Here is a 27,384-nt window from a genome sequence, read left to right as displayed (position 1 = left end):
CGGGGGCCCCATGTCCACCGTTCCCTAGTGCCTGCTTGGTCAGAGATGGACAGGAAGGCTGACCAGCTGCCCTGTTCCAGTTTCCCAGGACAGCCTCCAGATGGGGGCTCACCTCAGCCTGCCCACATCCCCATGGGGATGCAACAGGTAACCTCAGCCTGGCCACATGAGCCCCCTGGACCAACATTAGCATCCAGTGAAGAGGAGCACTAGCTGAGGGCAGTGGGGAAAGAAGGAGCGGGGAAGCAGTTAAAAAGAAACACTAAATTGATCTATTTAAATATTTAAAATTTTAATTTCTCTTTTAGCATCTTTTAAACATGATACTGGTATACAGGATTAGTAGTAGTGAGCTGATTTTAGTAAAGAAGGTACATTTCATTCTTAAAAAGGTGAAAGAACTCAGGAATCACAAGTGGGTGTGAGTTGTTGGGCACGGTGCCATCACTGAGGCATTGCTGCCACCTGGTGACAGCAAACCTCGAGGACAGACTGCGAGTGCACAGCTCAACAGTTTCCACGGGTTCCCACTTCCAGCGTCTACTGCATATGTCGATGCCTGAAGACCCATCTGCGTAAGAAACCCTATTGATTGAAATGCTGGTGGGAGCAAAAGACACTGTCCCGGGCACCACCCGTCCTGATTTGGTATTTACAAACATACTTTACAGATTTATTGCAATGATTGTGTATGGTGAGCGGGCCACACTTGGGGTAGACCAGGGGTGACAACCTGGAGTCGCCATGGAGAGGGGCCAGGGCCGGCAGGCTTTGGGCTCATACGCCTCAAGCGTGCTACACTGGACCCCAGAACTGCAAAAGCGGGTTGGCAGGGGCGCATCCCTTGTGCCCTCAGGCTTGGCAAGGGATCGGGAGCAGGGTGGGTGGTCAAGGCTGTGTTGGGCTGCCCGGGCCCACGTAGACAACCTTCTCCAGGCCATCCACTGCCTTTGAGTATTCCAGGTACGAGGTGAAGTGTGTGCATTCAAAGCGGCTGTTCCCGCGCACATACGCCAGGAAGTCTGGTGTTCCCGGGAAGATGACGTTGTCGGCCAGCAACACTGTCCCCTTCCGTAGCAGGCCACACTCCTGCGGGGGACAGATGGTGGGAAAGGGTGAGGGTGACAGGTGCCCGGCAAGCCCGTCCCAAACTGGGAGGATAAATGCTCTTGGAGATGGTGGCTCCATACACTGGCCTCTGCCTGGCCTGGAGTCAGCCCCACTCCAGCTCCTGGGGTCACAAGGGTCTCCCCACTGCCTCCCATCTCCTCCCTGGCAGCTGAGCACAAGTCCTGCCTCCAGAATGTGGCTCTGTGACGGAAACTCTTTTGCTCCCCGTTAGGTCCTGCGTCCCCAGCCCCTAGGACAGCGTGTGGCAGGCACACAGGAATTGTTCAGTGATGTTAGCCGGATGAGGAAGTGGAAGAGACAACGGAGCCAGGATTCCGGCCATAGGGCCGACTCAAGGCCAGCGGGTCCTTCGGTCACCCGGTGCCGGGCTCTTGCAGGTGAGATGCCTGGTGCCCAGTGCACGGGCTGCTGTGCGCTGTCACTTGAGGTCCTCATCGGCCTGACCAGGGTGACCCTGCAGGGATGGGGGCCCCTCGGGGCTTTGCTCTGGACATCCCCAGACTCTGGCATGTGAGACGCCCCTTCTCTGCCAGCGCCTGGGCCTGGGCTCTGCAGAAGGAAGGAGCAGATAGACACGGCCAGGGTGGTGCGCTGGGGGCAAGGCTGCCTAGATTATAGGAAGCAATGGAAAGAGAGCTGGAGAGGAATTGCTTGCCTGTGCCGGAGGGGCAGACCAGGGCAACTGGTCAGCCCAGTTGCCTTGTCCTAGGTTTAACTTTGGAAGCAGAGAGCTGCTTTTTCACATGATCATAAAAGTTAAAAAAAATAAGCAATCCGAAACCTCAAAAGCAAAATCAAAGTGACCCCAGGCAGGTCTCAAATTGCCAACAGGACCACATGCAATGGAGCATCTCTAAGTGACTTAAAAACAAGGGCTTTAACTCTGCATCCCACTCCGCGCCCCCCCCCCCCCCCCCCGCCCCAGGGATGTGCCCTAGCACAGAGTCTTACAAGTGTCTCACTTCTCCTGGTGGCCACGGTCCCTTCCAGCCTGTGGGCTGTGGGGGAAGCCAAGGGTCCTCCGTAGCCAGACTGGAAAACTCAGCTGTGAGGTCAGTGAGGCAAGAGACAACCCATGAGCCAGAATTTGAACAGTTAAGTACCACTGTGAATCATGGTGCATTTCCTCGTATAAAAAGAAAGCTCCCTAGCAGTCTTGGCTAGAAAGCCCTAGAATGGAGAGCTGTCCCGGAGGAGGCGCCCCGGGCCCAAGCCCTGGAAAGGCAGCTCAGGTCTCCAGCCGGAAGCAGACAAGGTGAGCAGGAGCAGACTTCAGGAGGCACTGCTGGCCCCAGATGGGACAGTCAGTGGCCTGAAAGTCATCAGACACAGGAAACCAATGAGTTGACCAGGAAAGAAAGAACAAAAGAAAGAAGCTTTGGGCACGTTTGGAGGGTGCTGGGGCCTACCCACCCTTGAGGAAGCTGGACGGAAGGGAGAAAAAGGCAGCACCTATCCTGCCTTTCCCCAGCCACCACACGCCTCCCAACACGGGACACAGACCCCTCAGAGAATTCTGGCCAGAAGCCGACCACATCTGAACAAACCCGCTGCGTGAACCCCTGCGGGGAGGAAAACAGCCTTCCTGGAGGTGGTTTTAAACTGTGCACAGTTCCTTTTCCGTTGGGTGGGCGCCGGGCTTAGTGACTCGCATCTAACAAAGGGAAGGAGGCAGAGGCGGGGGCGTGTCCGCCTGCAGAGGCACCACGGCTCCTGTGTTGCCCCTCCCATCTCTGCCTCCCACCCCTGGCTATAGGGAAAGCCAGCCGCCGCCATGTTGTGAGGACACCCAAGCAGCCCTGTGGAGAGCCCCTGAGACATGGCACTGAGGCCTCCTCAGAGCAGCCATCCGATTTCAAATTGCCACCCACCCCTGCCAGCCTCTAAACCCCGACTGAGAGAGGCACGGTGGGGCCACTGCAGAGCCAGGCTGACCCGGCAAAAGCCGAGGGCCCGCAGAGCCCAGCTGCGGGGCTAAAGAATGCGTGTGTAAAAAGCACAGCCATTCCCAATTCATGACTTCTTTTCTTTTGAGATAATTACCAGCTTTGAACAAGCAGCACTGAGAAAACTATTAGTTTCCTAGTTACGAAACAGCAATATTTGCTACTTTTCTATAAATGTAGGCCCTGCAATTATCACACACACCAGAGCTGCTGAAATCCCTCCCTCCCTGTGCAGGCCCGGCTGGGCTGGCTGTCTGGCCTCTGCCCTCAACACCTGATTTCCAGGTTCACGCCCCCGGCCTGGAGATGGGCCTCCCCTGGCCGGCCGTGCTCCCCACAGCTGCCTCACTCCTGGCCCAAGGATCTCCTTGCCATCCCCCACTGAACACCTGTCTCAGCAGGTGACCAGTCCAACTTCTAGCTCCTGGCTCCCCTGTCCCCCTCCACCCTCAGAGCTCAGCACCACCCTCTCTACAGCCATCCCTCCCCACACTCCACGCACCCAACAGAGATCTTTTCTGGGGACAGATCTAACCTTGTTGTCACCCGCTTAAAACCCCCCATGTCCCCACCGGTGTGTGGCGTTCAGGGCCCTCCACGTGTGGCTCTGGGCCACTGCCCCAGAATATCCCCACAATATCCTGTGCCCTCATAGACCCCCCGGCCGGGGCAGGTTCCTTCCTGCATGGCCAAGCACCTGGCCCTCCACGTCTGCACTAGAACCACTGGTGCAAGGTCCTACCCAGCCTCCAGCCATGGCTCCGGTGGCCATGCAGCCCATGCTCACAGTCCCTCTGCACCGGGCAGAGTGGCCAGCCAGTGGGGGAACTGAGGTGGGTGAGCATGGGATGGACAACATGGAATCACTCCATGCCGACCACCAGGAGGGGGAGGCCGTGGTGGGGCGAAACATCCGAGCCCCCAGTGGAGGGCCAAGTAGCCACAAAGTGTGATCTTGACCGCCCAGGTGGGGGAAGGTAGTGATCATCGATATAAAGTTGTGTGTGTCAGCTCATTAAGGGCCCGCCCGGTGCCCCACCTGGGGACGAGGCAGCCTCACTTGTGGCTGGCCAAGCAGCCACACTGAGGGCTGGGACAGGATGGGATGTGAGCACAGGGACAGAGGGGTGGAGGGGGCTGCGCAATAAGAAGCCTCAGGGGAAAACAGGCAGGAGATGCCCTGTTGGTGCTCACCCCTCCCTGCCATCCCAGCGCAGGCCACCTAGCAGGCCCAGCCAACTCCTTCTGCCCAGAACACCCTTCCTCCCATCTCCATGCCGCCCTTGAGGCCTCCTCTGGCCCTCCACACTCCCTGCCCAAATCACCGATGCCACCAGGGCCAGCCAGGGCAGCCCCTGCACCAGCAGTCAGCAACGAGGCCCATGTGGGCCAGGCGGTTGCACAACTCACCTCCAAGAGGAGCGTGTCCGGCAGGTACCGGTCCTTCCAGTGGTCGAGGAAGACCATGTCTAGCGTGTCCACGTCATATTTCTTCTTCAGCTGTGGGATGAAGTCCTGGGATGCCCCGACCACAATGGTGACCTGGAACGGCACTCTGTCGGTGCCCATTCTCACAGACCGCCCTGCCTGGACACCGGCTCGAGTGTCACCACCAGTGTTCTTTGGGGTTCTGGGGAGATAAGTCCCCACTCTACCCCTCCCTCCAAGGGTGGTCTTGGGAGTTTCCTGCTCTGTTCAACAGGGTGGCAAGACCTCCCTCACAGAGCTGCTGGGGCTTCCGGGAAACCTGGCCTGGGAGGCACCACGAGGCCAGGTACAACAGGCTGAATGCGGCCTTGAACTGCACTGGGGCGACGCAGGCCCTTCCCCTCCGCCTCGCACAGCCCCTGGCGCCTCCGTGCCTGCACTCCTCACCCTGGGGCAGCAACACACCCTGTCCTGCAGGCCCGCGAAGTCCAGCATCTGCTGGGTGATGGCGGCGTAGTCCGGGTTGATCTCAATGGTGAGCAGGCGGGCCCCGGGCTCCAGCAGGCGGGCCATGCGCACGGCCGAGTAGCCGCAGTAGGCGCCCAGCTCCAGCACCACCCGCGGGCACTGCTCCCGCACCACCGCATCCAAGATCTGGCCTGCGGGGCGGAGGAGGGCGTGAGCGCAGCAGGGGGAGGTGACCCACTCCTGGTCCTGGGCCCGCTCCTTCCAGACTGAGCATCGACCCCTCCCGATGCCTGTTCCCCCCGCCCCCCATCGCACTAAACACACCCTCCGAGCCTCCAGAGTCCCTCAGGCCTCTGGGTCTCAGCACACGCTAGTCCCTCTCTTTCGCATGGTTCCTGACTGAGCCCAACTCGTCCTAACCCAGAGCTGCCCCCTGCAGAAGCCCTCACCCCACCGTGCCCACAGGCTGCACTCAGGGCCTCCCTGCCCCCCTCCCCCGGGCCTGGACACTGTCAGAGGCTCCAAGGGGGCTGGACAATGGCTAGCTCATCTGTCCCCAGGGCCCAGCTCCCAGGGGTATAGCACAGCATAGGCCCGTACCCCAGGCTGGAGTCCAAAGGTCAGGAGGCGGCCCTGAGGCCTGGGCGGAACAGAGTCCCAGGAGCTCTGTGCACCCTCATGCCCATCAGGGACAGCTGGCGTCACCCAGCTCCATGAGAAGGCATGCCCGTGCCAGGCCTACCGACTAATGTCGGCTGAGTCGCTGTGTGGCAAGGAAGGGTCCCGGGCAGTTTATCGAAAGTCCGTCCCTCCCCACGAGGACAGTGATGCGGATGCCGGGGCCTCTGCACAGCCTTTACCCCTGGCCGGGGAGCGGCTGCGTGGGCAGCTCAGGGCTCCAGGCAAGCCCCCACCCCAACACCCAGAAGCAGTGACAACAGGCCTCTCCTTTACAGGCTGTGCTGCCCCCGCCGAGGTCCCCTTTCCCATGCCCACTACCTGCTGGCCGGGCTGCCCACCTTTCTTGTCACCCACGTTCATAGCCCACTCCTTCTCCAAGCAGTAGGTATCGATGGCCTTCAGCACGCTTTGTGGGTCCCCGGCCACTGCGTGCTGCAGCACATGGTGCAGGATGCGCTGCTCCTTGGTGTTGCCCATGAACAGGTTGTAGAGGGGCTGCACGACCAGCTCGTGCCAGTAGATAAAGGGTATGGCCAAGCCCCAGCGTCGCAGGCACAGCACCAGCGCCAGGAGCACCAGGCCCAGTGAGAAGGCTGCCAACAGCAGTGGTGGGGCCTCCGGCATCTGAGACAGGGCAGGGATATGATGGGGTGAGGAGGAGGGGAGAGGAGGGGGAGGGCAACGGGCTTCGGTGCTTCGCGGCTGGCCAGGAAGCCCCGTAGCCAGCTTGGGGGCTCAGAGCCCCTCGGCATTAGTGCAGACCTGCCCCTCCTGGCTTACCCACCCTCTCCTCCATTTGGGAGTGCTGCTCTTGCCCCCCATTGCTGATGCGAGCCTTCGAGAGGCTAGCCATGTGTCCCAATTACCCGGCTCATCTCAGTGCCAGGGGAATGCAGACCTCCTGCCCCCAAACAGCTTCCTGCCCCTGGGGCTGCTCCCTCAGGCACACAGAGCAGGTGCTGTGTCTGGCCCTCCTGCCTGGGGACCCTCCCTGACAGCCCTGACGGAGGTGGGCACAGGGGAGGCCCCGTCCGTGTACAGCTCTCTTGGGTCCTCACACCAGGAATAGTCTGGGACACTCGTGTGGCCCTTTAAGTGAGTTTCCAGGTAAGAACACAGGCGGTGCCCAGGCCAGGCACACAGGACAGAGACCTGCTCGCCACTCCCCTCGGGGACAGCTACCAGTGCTGCATCCGCCCTGGGTGAAAGCCAGCCTTGCCGCCTGCACCATAGGTGAGGGAGACCCCCCAGCTGTAGCAGACAACTACCGGGACGGCACCACTTCCCCCTGGCAACCTCCCTTCAGGTAGCTCGGGACCCAGTCAGACGGGGCCCCTGGAGACACAGGCAAGGTTGAACCCCTCAGCCCTGGGCACCTGGCCAGCACAGAGCAGTCTGCGGTATTCTGGGCAGATGCTCAGAGTTCAGGCAAGACACCTTAAAAAATGGGAAAGGGCAAAAATAAAGAGGAACATGGGAAGCTTCCGCCGGGGCCGATGGGTCGCTCTGAGGTGCCTCACAAGGAAGGGCCACAGAACCCCAGCAACCACACAGGCCCTTGCTCTCCCAGAGGTTCCGATTTGGAAAGGCACATCCGGGAGAGCAGGCAGGCTGAGAGCCTTGGTGGCAAGAGCGCTTGAGGACCTTTGAGCGCTCTACACCCCACCACGCTGGACCATGAGGAGACGGTGGTGGTTTGGGGAACAGGGCAGAGGAAGGGAAAACTGAGGCTCTGCCCCAAGGGAGTGTGGACACCCAGATTCTGGTGTTGTAGGCCATGTGGCCTATTTACACTGAACACTTCATCAATGGGTCGGAGTGTGTACACACAATGGGCCCCAATCCTCTGCCCACCCTTGCTCTCCTGTTCCCAGGCCCACCCTGACCTTCGGAACCGCTCTCCCAGCCAGCTCCTGCCTTCCATGCTCAAGAATGGGTCTGTGCACTCCTTCTCTGAGCTCAGCAGCAAAGCAGAGAAATTGTGTGCAGGATTCTTTTGCCTTTAGATCTCACCAACAGAAACAATAAGCTGAAAATGACCAGGGTCCAGATATCTGGGCCACTTCCTCAAGGCCAGCCTTGCCCATTATGGCAGCGCTTCACCCTTCCGTCCTCAGAAAGCTGAAGGCCCCAAAGAGGTAGTGAGATTTCAGCCTGGGACACCAGGGACACATGACAGCAGAAGGCTTGAAGTCCTAAGCAGGTGTGGCAGGTCTCAGCACCAGAGTGTGGTGCCCCTGCCTGCGGTGCGCCCTAGGCCCCACCATGCCAGAAAGAGTACATCAGATGTCCTGTCTGCCGAAGCTCTGGGGCCCACACTGGGCAAGGGCCCCTGAGGGGCAGCATGCAGCATGACCCAGGAGGCCGGTGAGGGGGTCACACGGGGGGGAGGGTACAGTGGATAAGGGCGGACTAGCTCTCTTCTGGGGGACAGCTGACAGGAAGTAGTGAGGGGAGGCCCCTGCAGCCTGAAGGAGCTGGAACTTTCTTTTCTTTTTTTTTTTTTTAAGATTTTATTTATTCATAAGAGACAGAGAGAGAGAGAGGCAGAGGGAGAAGCAGGCTCCCCGCTGAGCAGGGAGCCCAATGCAGGACTTGATCCCAGGACCCTGGGATCATGACCTGAGCCGAAGGCAGACACTCAACCATCTGAGCCACCCAGGCACCCAGGAGCTGGAACTTTCTACTGCTTAGGATTTCCTAACCACACACCTATGTTGCTTTGTCATTACTATTATTACTCGTAGTAGTGTTTGGGTGATGATAAAATGGGCCCCTCTGTTTTATTCTCCGCATTTAAAAAAATATCCAGTAAATGTTGGAAATAAATATCAAAAATAAGAAGTAATATTCTACTTAGGTAACCAATTACTTGCTGGACTCTGGGGTCATAAGCTATAAATTTCAATCTCCGTAATACCTGGCTTGTGTTAAAAATCTGGCTTGTAAATCTCTAATCTCTAGATCTGTCTGCACAGCACTGTGTACCTCAGGGCCAATAGGAGGGCACAGGGAGGGGCCACACCCGGGAGGTGGCTCTGCTTTGGCTCTGAGTCCCGGTTACCTAACAGACATGCAAACAGAAAGGACAATGCTTTATAAACCATTCTGGGGGGAGGGGGCATCATCAGGAGGATAAAGGAAACTCAACCCCCGGCCAAGAGGCCAGAGCACAGAAGCCAAGTGGCAACTCTCAGATTCTCTCTGTTTTGTATGTGTTCAAAACAAGCCATAAGGGAAACTTTTTAAGTGGCTCGCAGAGCACAGTTTCTAACATGGTTTCTTGGCCACATCAAGGGATGGAGGCAAAGCTTTGATGCAGGATCCTGGGTCTCCTATCTTTCGTGGCTGTTGACCTCTGGGCAGTGGTGGTAGTGCAGGGAGAAGCTGCTCACGGACTTCAGGGTCTGGCTGAAGAGGCTAGGCCTTTATAAGGCTTCCACAGATGATACATTTAGTATCATGAGAGCATGAAAGAAATAAAGGGAGACACAAATTCATGGAAAGACATCCCATGTTCATGGACTGGAAGATGCGATATTGCTAAGATGTCAGTGTGAAAGTCCTCTACAGATACAATGCAACCCTATCAAAATTCCAATGGCATTTTTTTGTAGGAATAGAAAAATCCTCCAAAAGGTCATTTGGAATCCGAATAGCCAAACAATCTGGAGAAAGAACAGAGTTGGAGGGCTCACACTTTGTGATTTCAAAACTTACTACAAAGCTACAGTAAATAAGACAGTGTGGTACTAGCACAAGGTAAACATACAAGCCAACAGAACAAAACTGAGAGGCCAGAAATAAACCCTCATGTCTATGATCAAATGATTTTTTAACAAGAGTGCCAGGACCACTCTATGGGAAAGAACAGTCCCTCTAATAAATGGCTTTGGGACAAACAGATTTCCACATGCAAAAGAATAAAGTTGGACTCTTACACACCACATCCAAATTTAACTCAAAATGGATCAAAGCCTTGACTTCCAGAGGTAACACTATAAAACTCTTAGTAGAAAACATAGGAGTAAATCTTCATGACCTTGAATTTGGCAATGGATTCTTAGATATGACACCAAAAGCACAGACAACAAAAGAAAAATAAATTGAATTTCATTAAAATTAAAAGCATCAAAGGACATTATCAAAAGAGCCAAGGGACATCAGGACAACCCACAGAATGGGAGAAAATATTTGAAAATCATACATCTGATGAGGGTCTAATATCTTGAAAATATAGGGGTGCCTGGGTGGCTCAGTCACTTAAGCATCTGACTCTTGGTTTTGGCTCAGGTCATGATCTCGGGGTCGTGGGATCGAGCCCCATGTGGGGCTCTGTGCTCAGCGGGGAGTCTGCTTGGAATTCTCTCTCTCCCTCTGCCCCTCCCCCTGCTCATGCCTCGCTCTCTCTCAAAAAAGAACGGGGGTCTTGAATATATAAAGAATTTCTACTTTGCAACAACAAAAAGACAAAGAACCCAATTAGAAAATGGGCAAAGGACATTTCTCCAAAGATCTACAAATGACCAATAAGCATATGGAAAGGCGCCCAACCTCATTAGTCATTATGGAAATGCAAATTGAAACCACCCAAGATAGCACGTTACACCCATTGGGGCGGCTATTTTCCAAAAAAAGTTGGTAAATGTTAAATAACAAATGTTGATGAGGATGTGGGAAAACCGGAATCCTTGTGCGCTGCTGACAGCAACGCGAAATGGTGCAGCTGCCGTGGGAAACAGTCTGGTGGTTTCTCAAAAAGTTAAATATAGAACTATCATATGATCAGCAATGCCACTCCCGGCCCGGGTGCATACTCAAAAGAACTGGCCGCAGGGACTTGAACCAATGTTCACAGCGGCATTATTCACAACCACCAAACGGTACAAACAGCCAGTCTATCAAGAGATGAATGGATGTGGTGTGTCCCTACAATGAATCGTACTTCGGCACTAACATGAATGAAACAATGATTCAGGGCGCCTGGGTGCTCAGTTGGTTGAGCGACTGCCTTCGGCTCAGGTCATGATCCCGGAGTCCTGGGATCGAGTCCCACATCGGGCTCCCGGCTCAGCGGGGAGCCTGCTTCTCCCTCTGACCCTATCCCCTCTCATGCTGTTTCTCTGTCTCTCTCTCTCTCTCTCAAATAAATAAATAAATAAAATCTTTAAAAAAAAAAAAAAGAAACAATGATTCATGCTACCACATGGATGAACCATGGAAGGCATTATGGTACGTAAACAAAGGCACAAAAGGATAGATACTATAGGATTCCACTCACATGAAATATGTAGAGTAGGCAAATCCATAGAGAAAGAAAGTAGAATAGAAGCTGCTAGGGGCTGGTGGGGGGGGGCATGGATATGGTGTTTGTTTTGGGGATGATGAGAAAAAGAAAGTTCTGGAAATAGTGACAATGGTTACACAACACCGTGAATGTACTTAATACCACTGAATTGTACACCTGTAACACTGAAATGGTTAAAATGGCAAATTTTAACTTATGTTTTTTTTTTTTTTAAAGATTTTATTTATTTATTTGAGACAGAGAGAATGAGAGAGACAGAGAGCACATGAAAGGGGGGAGGGTCAGAGGGAGAAGCAGGTTCCCTGCCGAGCAGGGAGCCCGATGCGGGACTCGATCCCGGGACTCCAGGATCATGACCTGAGCCGAAGGCAGTCGCTTAACCAACTGAGCCACCCAGGCGCCCACTTATGTTTTTTTTTTTTACTTTTATTTTTAAGTAATCTCTACACCCAACGTGGGGCTCAAACTCACAACCCCGAGATGAAGAGATGCACGCTCCATTGACTGAGCCAGCCAGGCGTCCTTAAATTAAGTTTTACTACAGTAAAAAGAACACAGTGGGAAACAAACAAAACAGGCAACCCTGTTTCTGGCCCTCCCTGTTCCAAAAAAGGAAAAGGGACACGCCAATCCCCGTAAGGAAGCAGGATCCAGAAAATCAACCGCTGCTCCCATCTCCCTGGGGGACCCAGGGCGCTCAGGAGTCTCTTGCCCTAACCCCGCTAATTGGCTGTGGGGGGCAACGGGGGCAGGGGGGCGGGTGCAGCATGGACACCTGGGAGGGACACACTCATGGTCCTTCCCGGAGGCAGTGGAGGGGGCCTTCCTGTCTCAGCAGAGTCTGCTTGCCCGGTGTGCTTCCTTCCGACAGCCTACGGTGTATTGCCAGCATCGATCTCTTCACAGACCCCTCGGCCCACAGGGCAAAAATAACACCCGGCCCCAAACCCTCCTTATCATAAGCCCGTCCTTCAGTATTCCCCCTGCAACCATGAAACCATAACCTCCATCAACTCTGATCACCGTTTATCATCCTCCAGACCCAACGGGGGCAATCAAGATGCTTGGCAGCTAGGCCAAGACCCCCAGCCACCCCTGATCCAAGGTGGGGACAGGCGCATGGGCCCCTGACACCCAGAGCCACTGGGCCCAGGACCTTCAGTTCCATGATCCTTTGTGACAAAAGTGCTTCTCTATATCCAGCCTGACACACGATACAATTTCACCGAGGCCTGGTCCCCCAACACGTGCGTGGGGGGGGGCTCCACTCCCTGCCAGGTCTGCCCCTTCCTTGCCCACTCAGTTCTTAAGCTCCAGCCCTGTGGGATGGGTACCTCGGTGCTGCTTCTGTCTCTCTCTCTGCTTCGTAGCCAGATGGTCTATCCCTTGTGTCAGCTAGTCAGTGTTCTTTTATGCATTTAACATATCCTAGATGACACTCTTTTTTCTCTAAAGGAAATGAAAATGTTTTTCATATTGCAAGCAACCGTCAGTGGATAAGTTACCAAGACTCTTACAATTCTGTAAAAAGATGAATCAATATTTTGACATCATTCCTAGGCTCACTGAAAAAACCCGTGAGAGTTCACTAGACCTTTTGGTCCCTCTCTGAGGATCTGCTGTTATGCCCACATTGCCATCACCTCCTTCTGAAGAGCAGGTCCCTGCCCACACTTGTTCTGGAAATGAGGGAGGGCCAGGATGGTCCTTGTGCCTGAGGCTGCAGGAGCATCAGAAGTCCAGGCCAGAGGGAATGCAGGCCACCTCCCTGACCAAGAGCTGCAGGGCCGAGCATCCCAGCTCCCCCAGTCACATCTGACCCTGTCTTAGCACCTGATTCTTGGAGGACCCCCACCACAGGCCCAACCCCGCTTCTGGTCGACGGGCTCATGCACTAGAAGCAGGGCCAGCTGTCTTGGCTCTGAATGGACGACAGGCCTCAGAGTGCACAGAACATTCTGGGGGCAACAAAAGGCAGGCTGGCCAGGATCCCTGTGGGGAGGACAGAAAGGTGGGGGTGGAGTGAGCCAGGAGAGGCCTGCCAGGGTGAGCGTCCAGGGAGGGGTGGTTGGCTGCCTGCCCCACAGGCCAGTGTACAGGGCAAAGCCCAAGATCTCACTCTGCCTGGGGACTGGGACAGTTCTGGTGGCTCATGGGCACTATCAGCAAAGCCCCAGCAACTGTCTGCCTCCAGCCCTGCCCGTGTGCGAACTGAATGCGGACTCCCCATTTTACTCCTCAAAGGCTGGATGGCAGCCCTTTGTTCCGTCTCTGGTCTGCCGCTCACTTAGGGCATCTGGTGGTGATTCGGACTCCCGATCCAGTGCTCCTGACAAACGTCCATTACACCAGCGAGGGCAGGTTTCGATTCCATGATTCTGAATATACTCTCAGAGGTTGGGTGAGAGGCCAGGCTTCGAAACGGTAGCTCCTGGGCTGGAAGTACTTCCTGGCTTCTTGGGAGGCCTTTTTGTCTCTCTGGTTGATCGTGCTCCTCCCACGGGAGCTTCTCAGTTGACTGAAACCCCCTTCTCGCACCCCTGCTGACAATGTGCCACCATGGTGCTAATTCTGTCCACTTCCTTTCCGATTGGCATGTCTTCACTAAGGATAATTTGGAACTTCAATGGCGTTCGTGGGAAACTGCAGATCTCCCCAAAGTGGCTCCTGAGACCTCTGCCTTCCATCTCCTCTGCTCCTCCTTCCTCCCGTACCACCTTTGTTCTCCCTCCAGCTCCCCTGCATCCTCTGATATGACCCCTGCAAGCCCCTACCTCCTCCTTCCCACCCACCCTGCCAGACCTTCCCCTTTCCTCCAGCCCCTCAGCTCCATAGTCACTGGCACATAGACCCTCCTGCCCCATCAGGGGCTCTCAAAGGACTCAGGGACCCCCAAAAGTAACCACCTGAGGTTGAACAAGAAAAAAAAAAAGCCAACTGGGAACAGACATTAGTCCACAGCCTCCATAAGATTATATACCAGGGCAAAAAAATCTTAAAGGCCTCCTCCATGAACACTGGTGAAAAGCTTTAGCCCTCATATTGAACAGGTAACTAACCTGCTCCATCTGCTAGAAACACAATTCAGATAAAAATATAAAATGAGCAGCGCCTGGGTGGCTCAGTTGTTGGGTGTCTACCTTCAGCTCAGGTCATGATCCCAGGGGCCTGGGATCGAGCCCCACATCGGGCTCCCTCCTCAGTGGGAAGCCTGCTTCTCCCTCCCCCACTCTCCCTGCTTGTGTTCCCTCTCTCGCTGTGTCTCTGTCAAAAAATAAATAAAATCTTAAAAAATATATATATATATATAAAATGAAACAAAGACAAGGTCCAACTCTTATATAAACTAGTGAGTTTTATATAATTGTATTTATGCCTGATGCATGGCTATAAGTTTTAAATGAAAACCGTAAGATCTCCATTTGCACCTGTCTCTATGTTTACATATGTATGTACACACGGGTGTGTGTGTAGTATTTCTACCTCCAGAGGTATTACCAAATTAATTTATAAAATCCCTTAAAGTAGTTCTATCTTTATCTAATTGGCTTAGAGAAAAACAAGCACTTAAATAAATTAAATCTTCCCCAAACGCCCAGAAATATAAGAACCAACTCAACTGTTATTCAAGTGTACATAATTTGGGTAATCTTTGGTAAATAAGACTAGCTTATTAATATTGTTGATTTAATGAAACAGGTATATCTTCAGTGTTATCAACATTAAATATAATACAAACATAAATTTTAATTCTACTTTGGCTTACTAGTCAAATAAACTAATATTATATCTACTCAATGTTTAAGATTGCACATATGATAAATCTGATTTTCATCAAACTGAGTTCCTATTCTTTTTTTAAAAGATTTATTTATTTATTTATTTATTTATTTGAGAGAGAAAGAACCTCAAGCAGACTCCTCGCTGAGCTAGGAGCCCAATGCAGGGCCATTCCCATGACCCTGAGATCATGACCTGAGCTGAAATTAAGACCTGGTCACCCAGCCAAGCCACCGAGGTGCCCCTCAACAATCGTTGTTTTATAATATATCTGCCTCCAAGCGCCTAGCTGGCTCAGTCAGTAGAGCCTGTGACTCTTGATCTTGGGGTCGTGAGTTCAAGCCCCATGTTAGGGATAGAGATTACTTAAAATATATATGTATATACGTATCTGCTTCTAAAAACTGTCTCCAAAATCTTTCTGGTAATTTGCGACCTTAGAGTTATGCCAAGTTAAGTCAAATAACAGATATTCATTGAATACGTAATTTCTACGTAAGATAAAGTGCTGAAACACTCATTATTAATTATAGTTTAAGTTTTAGGGCGCCTGGGTAGATGCTTAAGCATCTACCTTCGGCTCAGGTCCTAATCCTGAGGTCCTAAGACAGATTATTTGTCTTCCCCCTTCCATCAGGCTCCCTGCTCAGCAGGGAGCTTGCTTCTCCCTCTTCCTCTGCCCCTCCCCCTGCTCGTGCTGTTTCTTGCTCTCCCTCTATCTCAAATAAATAAATAAAATATTAAAAAGATATATTTGTACTATTCAGAGTATATACCTCTATAGATTATGACACGGCATACTCATAAAATTTGCTAATCTGTTACAGAATACTGGTGTATGACTGATGATTCATAATTATCTACTTCCTAGTTTTCTCTGTAAAATAAAGGTGGCGAATGGCTAAAAATTATAATCAGTATATGAAAATAAAACAACTACTACAAACAAGGCGAAGCGAAACAACTTTGCATACAAAGAATTTGAGGAAAATAGCATGTGTTTCACATGAAAAGTATGCAAAGAATGTAGGATTTGTTTTTGTTAAGGAAAGAAGTATCCTAGGGTTACATTTTCAAAAAGGGAAAGTATAGGACAAGAACCTGAATGGATATAGGAAGTTGTAGGTCAAAGCTGGCTAAGATTAAATGGATTTATATATAAAGTTTTTGAAATAAGCTTTACTATCAGTAACATACTAATGTAAAACTAGAGTTTGGTTTTCTCTCTGCTAAAGCAACAAAACTTCTTGGATTACTGGTCTGCTTTTAACAAGAGATTATGAAAGGTTTTTCTTTACCCTTTGAGTAATCTTTACCAACATTTCGCTTTTGTGGAAACAAAGATTCTCTCCTATCAAAATAATTTTCTGTGTTTCATGTTGTCATTACCATGTCCTTGATTACATAAGATAATCTAGTCTTCTCACTGGCAAAAGAGCCAAGTAGTTTCTTTTTAAACAATCATGTTATCTCCTATGTTTATTTATGAACTCTTATATTGTCACTTAGGTTAGGTAAATAACCAAAAAATTGTTCCACAGTAAACTGGGATCCTATTTAGCCAGGCATTCACACCTTTCGATATTTCTGACAACTCTGCCTTCCCCAAATCAAATCCTAAATGAAGTTATTTTCTTGATTTCAAACTGGCTTTGGGATTTCCCAGAAGGCCTCTGGAAGATCTCAAAGGGTTTGTTTTTTCACCTCATAAAAGAGATGAGTTAAACGTCGTTTTAATTGACACGCTGGATTTCATGAAAGTCATTGTCAAATTAAGACATGCTGCTTAACCTTCCAAAAGTTATATTTGTGAGTTGATGTTATTAGTATCAGGATGTCAGAATTTACATAAAGTTCCTATAAATTTGTGAGTGCCCTCACTGACCATGCAATATTCTGGTATACTGTTATCAGTCATCATTCCAGTTAATACTTTAAATGGTGTGTATGTTACAGAAACAATCAAGTTTCCCTGTCAATTGTGTTATTTTTATAAGGGACTCCCACCAAATCTTTAACTCCTGGCCATTTTAAGTCTTTGTTACCCACAGATAGTTTTTGTTTTGCTCTGATTCTTCTTCAAAAGCATTTGCCATCAGCTACAGGCCAGAGTGCTTTGTCTTCAACAGAAAGAGACTATCTCCGAGACCCATGGAAAGGACTATGACAGGTACCTGAGGTACAGACTTCCACGGGCCTTGCTTCAGTAACTCTTGAGATCATCCCATGGGACTGAGTAAGGGGCTTCAGAACTCTAGTGGAGAAACCTATGGGCTTGTGAAACTAGACAAGAATTAACTAAATAGAACTGGATGAACTGATAAAAGATGATTATAATTTTATATGGCTTTTGTCTGGAATATTCTTGGCTCATTAGTGTTTCATTTTCTGGATATAAAAAAACACCCTTTCTTTTTTTCTCTTAAGCTATCTGTGAGTCATCCCACTCTAGCAAGTTACACTTTTGTAAACAAAACTGAAGCATTTATCTTCTTCTCCCTGCTTGATTCCTCCAAAAATTGGAAACTATTGTTGAGTATTCTTATTTTCATGGCAATATAGTTATTTACATAGGTTCAATAAGAATCTGTCCTCTTTGCAATAGGACATAATTTTAAAGCACTGGTTATATAACCAAGGAATGTCATATTTGAAAATGATGCATGGTATCAGACATGACCAGAAGGTTTTGAGGAACTGCAGTCGACTTTACAAGGAGCAATGCTTACGAAGCCCTCTCGAAAAAACTAGCCTGGTACATGGCTTACAGAGATTCCCAGCCTTACAGGTGAGTAAGGAAGGTCACTTCCTGGCAGACCCAGGAACCCTAAGATATTTGGGGGACCTTGAGAAGAGAGGAATTCACCCAAATCTACAGGTGAAGTCTGATGGCAAGTTCTTGCTTTGGCTTCCTAGCCTTGAAAGGCTTTTAAAATTCCAATCTGAGATTCCCCATAAAAAGTTCCACAAAGCAAACTTAACAAGGTCTATGTGGTCAATTGCCATTTTTGCTGCACTTATGTAAATAATCAGGCCAAATTTAATGAGACCAGAATTATTTTGTAAACAAGAATAATCTTCCTTTGACTATCGTTTTTTTTTAAAAAGATATATTTATTTATTTGAAAGAGAGAGTGTGCGAGCACACACAAGTGGGGGTTGGAGGCAGAGGAGGGGGCGGGAGAGAGAGTAGACTCCCCGCTGAGCATGGCGCCCGACACCGGGCTGGATCCCACAACCCGGAGATCACAACCTGGGACGAAATCAAGAGTCGGACACTTAACTGAGCCATCCAGACACCCCTTCCTTTGATTATCTTTGATCAAAAAGGGAGATGGCTCTAGAGGGAAATGTTATGTCTCAATGGGGAAAAATAATACACCCTTGTAGGTTATCTGATTCTAATCCTGCTTATTGTGTTCAAGGTTTTACTATACTACCTGTGACTGGGACTACCATCCTGCCATCTTACACGTTTTGTCAGCCCTTACCAAACCCTCAGTTCTTCTAGTTTCCTTCAGTATCTGGCTACAACTCTCCAAATTGATGTTTCCAATTTTTCCTCCTTCCCTCCTGACTTGGCATCACTGAGAACTAAAATCTGACTACCCAGACCCTTCCTGGGACTCCGGTTATCTTGTTCCTGCCCCTTTTCCTCCAGGATCTGAAAAAGCCCCACATGAACTTGATAAAACCTTCAAGGAGCTCATCATCGCAACAAATTTTGTGTGCCCGCCTTCATTCCTGGAACTGCAGCTGCATGGGCCACTCCCAGCCCATGGGAACTCCCACATCTTCCATGCTCTGTTCTGGGAAATAACCTTGACTGTGACACTTCTGTCTATACTATCACCACAAACACTCAAACTACAAACTGGGAAATCCATTGGATTGGTCCTCACCCCATAACCTAGAGATGTTCACACATCAATGTCTAAACTCGTCCCAACTGGCCACCCATAGGGATCAAAAACCAGGTTTACGTTCAGCTCTGACCATTAATCTTCGCTTTCCTTTCTGTTTCCATAGAAAGGTCCCTCATTAAATGCCTGATCACTGGAATCATCCAGCAAATATCCTCTACTACCAAGTCCCAACAGTTGGTTCAACAAAAGGTGATCAAATGGAAAACAGGCTTCTATTATTCAGCAGACAGAACATCTCTTCTTTCCTTCAACAAGAGGAGGACCTGCCGAAGATTCTCTCCTTGACCATACTCTATCCAGGCTCCTCTGAGCCTTGAGAATTCTCAATTAGGTCTCAACCTTGGCCTATAAAGATTTGAACAAACACTAGTGTCTATCAGCTCAAGGGCTGCATCCTTAGGATGACTTTAGGTGGCACGACAGAGAAAACTCAAGGGTTCCAAAAGAAATGATTGTTTCAGCCAACACCTGAGGATATGGCTTCATCTCCCAGCCTCTGTAGAAGCAGGGAAGCCTAACTTCCATAAGCATCACTTAGTATATCCAGATGGGTGTCACATGGACAAACCACCTCTTCCCAATTTTGTAATTTCTCACTTCCCTGACTCACTCAAATCCTGTCATTCCCATCCCCCCACACACTCACTCTCCCTTTAAAAGTGCCTCTGAACAAATCCGAATGGAACTCAGCTCTTGACAGGTAAGTCAGGTCCAATCTGGGGTGACTTTCTCTTTCTCAACATTCTCACATCGGTATGAGGCCACACCACCCAGACCCAGTCCTGTGGGGTGTTGGGCTCTAGTCACTTTCCTTTCTGGTGTGGCAGTCATTCCCCTGAAAGGAAAAGCCTGGCAATACCCCAAGTTTTCCCCTGGAAAAGTTTCCCTTCCCAGGGGAAAACTTGTTGGAAAGATCACTGAGCCCCTCAGGGCCTGGATGCCCACAATTCTCCCACTCCCAAGCGTCTGATCCCTGCTCAAAGACCAAGTGTGACCCTCCCTTAGCGAGTCAGGCCCTGACCCTGAAAGCCCATCAAGTCAAAGCCCCCCCCCAAGAGACAGCCCCCACCTGAGGGTATGGGTCCCCACAGGAGGCTGGATCACCTACCCTTGTCTGGAACCCTATCCCCAAGTCGGATCTTCCCACTCCAACACAGATCTCCCACTTCCTCAACCCAGTCTGGTATCCCAGCCCCTTCCTTTCTGTCCAGAGACTCCCACCCAAGGTCGGATCCTTTCACACGGGTTCTAATTTCCCACCCCGCATCCGCAGCTCCTCACCCTAGGACAGATCCCCAGATCCCCCACCCCGGATCAGATCCACCCCAGGTCGGGAGACCCCCACCCCGGATCAGATCCGCCCCAGGTCGGGAGACCCCCACCCCGGATCAGATCCACCCCAGGTCCGCAGACTCCCACCCCGATCAGATGCACCCCAGGTCCGGAGACCCCCCAACCCTGGATCAGCTCTACCCCAAGTTCGGAGACCCACCCACCCAGCCCGGATCAGATCCACCCCAGGCCCGGAGCCCCCACCCCAGGCCGGATCCCCGCGACCCGCCTGCGCTCTCACCTCGCCCTCGGCGGGCTGCGGCGTCCTTGATCTGGAGGACCCGCCCAGGGCCGGCGCAGGCAGCGCGGCGGACAGCCCGGGCGCAGGAGAGGCCCCGCGCGGCGAGGGCTGTGATGGCGGCTGCGCTGCGGGGAGCGGGCGGGCGCTTCCGGTGGCGGACCTGGGCGGCGGCGGCGGCGGCGGCGGCGGCGGGCGCGGCGCGGGGCGCGGCGCCGAGCGCAGCAGGTAGGGCGGGGCGGGGCGGGGGCTCTCTGCGCGGGGCGGGGGGTCCCCGCCAGGGGTTGTCCACGTGGGGGTGTCCCCGCGGGCAGCACTTGGCTGGGACCGCCGTCTGCCGGCTTCCACCCACCCCTAGCCCCCTTTCCAGATGGGGAAAGAGCTGCGGGACCCCGCCGGAGGTTCTGCGGGGGCGGGGGGGATGATCTGTGCTCGCTGCCCCAGCCCCCGGCCCAATATTAACAATAGTCCTGATGATGGGGGTGGTGGCTCACCTCCTGAGGTTACCAGACGCCATCACCTGCAGACCCCACTAGTCAGACCTGGCCACCTCCTCCCCGCGAACCCAGTGGGCACACACAGCAGGTGCTCAGCACATACACTGCATAGACTCTGAGGGGACGCTTGTAAACTGATGGGCAGTGAGCACTCCCTGTTTGCAGTGCTTCGCGGGTGCCCCGAGGCAGGGGACAGTACCCGGGCTTGTCCTCCTGGAGCCACCAAGGATCACCAACCAAACCAGGCACAGGGGGTGGTGCCAGGCTCCGGAACAGGGACTGGGTGCTGGGTCATATGCCCAACCCTGCAGGATGGGCTCCCCAGAGCTAGTCACAGTGCCACCACATTTGCCATGGTGACATGGCCAGCCCCACACGTGATGACGTGCTCCCCACCACATGCCTGCTCAGTGACCGACCCCTACCCCTTGCCCCTGGATGACTCCCCATGGGGAGGAGTGTTGAGGGGCCTGAGCAAGGGAGGGACGAGGCTTCCATCACAGAGATGGTGGCTGTGAGGGGAGTGGCAGGGCGCTTGGCCAGCAGTGGAAAGAAGCTGACAGCGGATGTGGAAGGGCAAAGCTGTGTGCCGCTGTGGCCTTGGGGAGCCTCGGGCCTGCAGAGTCCTGGGAAATGGGGAGATAGGGTTGCTCTTAGGGCAGCTTTGCTGACCCCTGAGACCTTGGTCAAAGCACCCACTCTTTTTTTTTTTTTTTTTAAAGATTTTATTTACTTGACAGAGAGAGAGAGTGAGAGAGGGAACACAAGCAGGGGGAGTGTGAGAGGGAGAAGCAGGCTTCCCGCAGAGCAGGGAGCCCGATGTGGGGCTCGATCCCAGGACCCTGGAATCATGACCTGAGCCAAAGGCAGACGCTTAACGACTGAGCCACCCAGGTGCCCCCAAGGCACCCAGTCTTTGAAAGCATCCTTGCTGCGTGAGTCAGGTGGGACGTTCGTGAGGGTAAATGCAGCTGTGCGGTGGGGCCCTCACCCCATCTGATGCAAGTAAAAGATGGTGCTGCTGCCATTACACCGTCCAGGGCCCTTCAGGCCACTGTAACCTTGGCCTTGCAGCAGAACAGGATGGCTTTGGGGTGGAGCTTTTTGTACCCAGCAGGGCAGCACCAAAGATTCTGCCCCCATGGTCCTTGGGCAGCAAGGGGAAGGAAGCCCCAAGGCTAGAGCTTACTTAGCTGCAGCGGTGAGGGCCTGACAGGGCCGGGGCACAGCGCCAACCCCCAACAAGGATGCGCAGGGCTGATTCCGAGCCTCCTCTTCCATCTGAGCCCAGCTTTCCATCTGAGAGCAGGAGGCACCTGCACCGTCCCAGGTTTGGGGGTGGCCCATGCCACTCCTGAACAGGAACCAGAATGATACCACCTGTGGTGTCACCTGTCCCCTAACACCTGCTACCAGGAAAGAATGCGTGGTGGGAAGGACAGTACAAGAGGACTCCCAGGGTGGCTCCCTGGGGTGGCCAGTGAGCCTGTGAGCACACAGCAAAGGCTCCGCGTGCGCCCCTGGAGTAGCGCACCATTCACTCCGCCTTGCCACACTTGCTGGGTGCCAGGCCCCCGGTTCAGAGGGGAGCAGACAATCAAAGGACGATGGGTTCAGAACAAAGAGAAGACAGACCTTTCCGGAACTGAGCTCTGAACATGCGGTGGGGAAGGGGAGGCTGGAAGACTGCCCAGGGCACTGGAGTGATGTGTCCCCGGGTAGCCCGCGCAGAGCAGCGCCCACCTCATCCTCCTTACTGGCCCTTGAGATAGGTTACTCTTCCAAGTGTTTATCCGACTGAGAGGGCTCCTGGGTATGCACAGCAGGCGGGGAGGGCAAACCCACAGAGATAAGCTCGCAATCCACGTGGCCAGTTGCTCGCCCTGCCCTCTGCCTGATAGCAGGCAGAGGGGACACAGTGTGGAGCTGGGGACAGTCGGAGCTAGCCGGGACCCTGCTCTGTCGGCAGGAAGGACCAGCATCAGCACCTGCAATGGAAGGTAGCGCATTGTCCTGGGCAAAAGCTTCGCGTCCCCCTCCCCCACCACGGAGCAGTGGAAAGGAGAGATGCGGGCGCTCCTCAGGGCCCAGCAGCTGCTTCTCTCCCACCAGCAGTCTGTCTCTGGTTCTTTGGGCTCATATCAAAGCCACCAGAATAACTGACAAAAGTTTAGGCCTCTTCAGAACCCCTGGGTTGAATTTGGAATTGAGTCCCCTTTGGACTGGCTGTTTGAACCAAGCCTTGGCTCCGTTCGGTCCCATGTTTGCCTGGGCACACATCTCAGGTGGCCTCGGCTGGGGTGGGTACAAAGCCAGGGGTGGGCCTGGCTTTGGGGTGGGTACGGTGACGCCTCTCCACAGGGCAGGCTAGCAGCAGGCCACCAGCTGGGCATCTGGACACAGCTCCCGGTGGCGACTCCCCTAGCTTTGTCAGCCCCAAGCCAGGGCCGCCTCTAGGCTGGAGCTCCTGTGTCCTTGCAGGAGCTCAGCTTCTGGGCCCCAGTCTGTGAGCACAGGGACCTACAAAGCCGAGGTCCCTGAGGGTCAGAGGACCTCAGGAGTATTCTCTACAGCCTTGCCCGCCAGGAAGGTCAAGGTGACCACAAAGGCAGATACAGTCTTTTCACTTCTCAGGCTCCAGGGTGATGTGGGGGCAGCCGCGCTGGCCTTGGGTGGCAGAGCCGGATTGGATCACGGGACCAGGTGCTTTGCCTAGGAGCTGTGGTCAGCTCTAGACACAATGCAGCAGTCTGCACCCTCCTCTCCCTCCCCACATACTGATGATTTTCTATTATTTCTTCCTTTCACTACAGGGAGTGGGCCGGTGCTTGGTGCTGGGTATCTCAGGCTTGGGCCCTGGCTCAGAGCTCTGACCGCCTGGTCACACCTAAGGACACACCTGCTCCTCACCTACCCCCCCTCACTCCCCACCCCCTTCCCCTTTCAGGCTATCTCTTGCCTGCCTTCCCAGCAGTTTGCTGAAGAGAGACAGATAATGTCTTCTGCAGGGCAGGAAGGATGTGAGCGACCCTCTGTGCTGGGTGTGGGAGTGCGTTGCCTCTGAGGTGACACCATGGTGAGCCCAAAAGGCATTTCAGAGTCTCTTCTGTCCCAGGGCCTGCAGTGCACCAGGCACTCTGAGAGGCCAGGGTGTGCTGCCTGATGCAAGGACTGCTTTTTATTTTTCCTCGTTTAGAACAAAAAGGGCGCCTGGGTGGCTCAGTTGGTTAAGCGACTGCCTTTGGCTCAGGTCATGATCCTGGAGTCCCTGGATTGAGTCCCACATCGGGCTCCCTGCTCGACGGGGAGTCTGCTTCTCCCTCTGACCCTAACCCCTCTCATGTGCTCTCTCTCATTCTCTCTCTCTCAAATAAATAAATAAAATCTTAAAAAAAAAAAAAAAAGAACAAAAGGTGACTGTTGTAACCGAAAGACAGACTCGAGAAGTGTTTTAATCCCGTGTCTTGGCTTAGAATGTTCAGTGAAGTTTAAGTTCAGAGCAGTCCTGCCAGTTAAATTACCTTCTTCTTGACCTGATTGTTGCTGTCAAGGTGATTATGCACCCTGGGCCACCCTCACCTGCCGTTGCTTACTTTCGGGGTTTGCGTGATGATGGATACTGTGGTTGCCTTCTGCCCTGATGTGTGATGCGCTGTCACCCGGACCATCACGGGCTGGGGGCTTTGCTCCAATAATGTAGATCCCATACCACATTTAACTGGGCAGAGCTGCTTGCCCTTTGGAAATCGTGTGGCACCTTGCGGGATCCGGGCCCCAGACTTGTCCTGGCCCTTCCACTCACCTCTCACCCCTTTCCCCAGCAGGGCGGCAGGACTATGATCTCCTGGTGATTGGCGGGGGATCTGGTGGCCTGGCCTGTGCCAAGGAAGGTATGTGTCCTGTGCCCTGCATCCTGCCATTGTGGTAGGGCCTCCAAGTTTTCAGCACCCTCCCCCCCCCCCCCCCCCCCCCCCGAGAGGGCTGCATTGTTCTCGAAGCTGGGTGGAGAAGCGCCCTGTGTGGCCATGCAGAGGGCATTATCTCTGTAGCTGGCCTGCCGGCCTTTGGGTTCCTACGTCCAGAGTCACTCCAGGACCCTTGTCAGTGTACCCTACTCCCTGCCACTCCCCAGTTGTCTGTGCAGCACCCAGTAGCCAGGATGGTACCCCAGTCTTAGCCTGCTCTCCTGGGCTCCAGCACTGGGCCACATGGGATCTGCCCTCACCCATCTGACATGTCTCCCACCACCCACACCTTGCCCTCTTGTGCCGCTCCAGCCCCTCGCCGCCTCGGTATTTTGCAGATGCTTCCTGAAGGTCTTTCTGGCCTTGCTTCTTGCCCTGGCTGTCTGCCCAGCCTGGTCTTCTGTTTGCCTGCCTGATTAGCTGCAGGGTTCACTCACCTTCCTTTAGTCTTTGCTGCTGAGATGGTCCTACTTAGAATGACAGCCCCGCCATCTGGTCCTTGTCCCCAGCTCCACTGTCCTCATTCTTAGCCCTGGCATGTCCCACAGAGATCAAGGTTTGTTCCGTTGTCTGTGTCTTACTCTGTCTCCTCAGCCTGACACCCAGAATGGCCTGGGGCACCCTAGGGTGCTCAGTAAAGATGTGTGGAATGAAAGGGCTGGCCCCAGAGGCATCCAGAGACCTAGTGTTGCAGGTTGCCGCTAATCTGGGTGGGGAACAGACCCAGCATTTCCCTGGGAGCTCTACACTGTGCTGGAGGAGCGCCTAGCAGTCTGCTTGCCCGTCTCAATGATAAGGAGGCAGATGTGGGTGAGGGAGGGGGGAAGCCAGGGGAGAAATGGGGCCCCAACAAGAGGGAGTTGAGCAGGCACCCTGACCATGAAATTCCAGCTCTCTGCTGTCAGATCCTGGGTTTTTAGAATCACAGTCGGCATAAAGGAAATTTGCTGTCCACTGCTCTTCCCTGAGGGGCAGAGGACGGTGCCAGCCTGTGGTGGGGGGCAGGAACCTGGGAAGTCTCCCAGTGGATATGGGGGCCCACAGAGGGACACGAGTCCTCATTCCACTGGGCCACCGCAAGAAACAGAGGGTACAGACAGCCAGTTGTCCCAGCGATGTCCCTTGGAGCAGAAGAAAGCCCTAGATGTTTTTTCTACTCCGGTGTCCAGAGACACATCTCCGCTAACTTGCAATTGTTCTCAGGTCTGTCTTTGCTTTTGTAACAGCGACATTCTCCCTGTGGATGATGGCGCTCTTCTACAGCATTCTTGAGCCATAATTGATGTAAAACAAACTAGACATGTTTAAAGTGGACGACTTGCTATGGTTTGACATATGCACACACCTGCGAAACCAAGTACCCCAGTCAAGCTGGCGAACGTATCCATCACCCCCGTATTCGCTTGCTGGGGCAGCTCTGGAGGCTGGAAGTCTGAGGTGAAGGTGCCAGCAGGGTTGTTTCTTCTGAGTCCTCTGTCCTTGGCTTGTAGATGGCCATGATTTCTAGTGTCCTCACAGGGTCTTTCCTCTGTGTGTCTATGTCCCGATCTCATCTTTTTATATGCACACCAGTCAGATTGGAGTAGGGCCCATCTATAGGGCCGCATTCTAATTTAATCACCTCCATAAAGACTCTGTCTTCAAATAAGGTCACATTCTGAGGTTCTGGGGCTTTGGGCTTTAACAAGAATTTGGAGGGGACGTGACTCAGCTCATAACAAACCCCAAAGTTTCCTCAAACCTTGGGAGCCCCTCCCTGCCACATCCCCAAACAGCCAACAATCTGCTTTCTCTCACTGCAGATGAGTTTGCATTTTCTAAAATTTTGTATAAATGGAACCATGTAATATGTATTCTTACTTCTCTGGCTTTTTTCACGCAGCCTAATTGTTTTGAGATTCATCTGTGATGCTGTGTGTGTCCAGAGTTCATTCCCTTCTATCACTGATCAGTATTCTGTTGTATGCATACACCACACTTTGTCTATTCACCTGCAGGTGGACATTTGGGTTGTTTGCAGTTTGGGGCTCCTGTGAACGGTGCTGCTGTGAACATTTGTGGTTATGTCTTTGTGTGGATATATGTTTTCAATTCTCTTGGATAAATGCCTAAAAGTAGAGCAGCTAGGTCATGTAGTATATCTCTTCTTTTGGTATTTTTTTCATTTATTTCTACAATCTTTTGTAGTTTTCAACATACAGCTTTTGTCAGATTTGTCTCTGTTTCATATGTTTTTTAGTAGCTTTTTTTTTCTTTTTTAAGATTTTACTTATTTATTTGACAGAGAGAGAGGCAGCGAGAGAGGGAACACAAGCAAGGGGAGTGGGAGAGGGAGAAGCAGGCTTCCCGCTGAGCAGGGAGCCCGATGCGGGGCTCGATCCCAGGACCCTGGGATCATGACCCAAGCCGAAGGCAGACGCTTAACGACTGAGCCACCCAGGCGCCCCTCTAATAGTTTTTTTTGAGATTAAGTCATATACCGTACTATTCATTCATGTAACGTGCATAATTCATTCATTTTTAGTATATTCGCAGAGTTGTACAACCATCACCACATCAGTTGTAGAAATTCTCATCACTCCCCAAGACTACTCTGTACCCCTTAGCAGCCACTCCTCAGCCCCTCCACCCCTCAGTCCCTCCACCCCTCAGCCCCTCCACCCCTCAGCCCCTCCACCCCTCAG

General features: G+C 52.6%; 2 protein-coding genes across 4 annotated transcripts in view; one reads left to right on the top strand and one right to left on the bottom strand.

Annotated features, from left to right (window-relative positions):
* Positions 1-271: 271 nt before the first annotated feature.
* Positions 272-20,365, bottom strand: COMT (catechol-O-methyltransferase). 2 transcript variants are annotated; one of them, XM_034989144.1, is made up of 5 exons: positions 20,242-20,365; positions 5,993-6,278; positions 4,953-5,164; positions 4,488-4,619; positions 272-1,089 (listed from the first exon to the last, which is right to left on the bottom strand). In XM_034989144.1, exons 2-5 carry the CDS (start codon positions 6,276-6,278, stop codon positions 889-891), a joined length of 831 nt encoding a protein of 276 aa, XP_034845035.1. In that variant the 5' UTR covers positions 20,242-20,365; the 3' UTR covers positions 272-888. The 2 variants fall into 2 exon arrangements, with proteins under 2 accessions (XP_034845035.1, XP_034845037.1); XM_034989146.1 differs by having other exon boundaries at positions 4,971-5,164.
* Positions 20,366-20,439: 74 nt separating this feature from the next.
* The window catches only part of TXNRD2 (thioredoxin reductase 2), a 49,708-nt gene continuing 42,763 nt past the window's right edge, over positions 20,440-27,384 (top strand). The window contains exons 1-2 of one of the 2 annotated variants that reach the window (XM_034989143.1): positions 20,440-20,466; positions 24,560-24,625. The gene's annotated coding sequence lies outside the window, so the exon portion shown is untranslated. Of the gene's footprint in view, positions 20,467-24,556; positions 24,626-27,384 lie in introns of both variants that reach the window. The other variant, XM_034989142.1, reaches the window with a different exon arrangement.

This window comes from Mirounga leonina, unplaced genomic scaffold (genome assembly GCF_011800145.1).
Source record: "Mirounga leonina isolate KUSES-001 unplaced genomic scaffold, KU_Mleo_1.0 Mir_481, whole genome shotgun sequence".
In the NCBI taxonomy this organism is placed as follows: Eukaryota; Metazoa; Chordata; class Mammalia; order Carnivora; family Phocidae; genus Mirounga; species Mirounga leonina.
The sequence above is the reverse complement of the archived record's forward strand: the minus strand, read 5'-3'. Positions and strand labels throughout refer to the sequence as shown.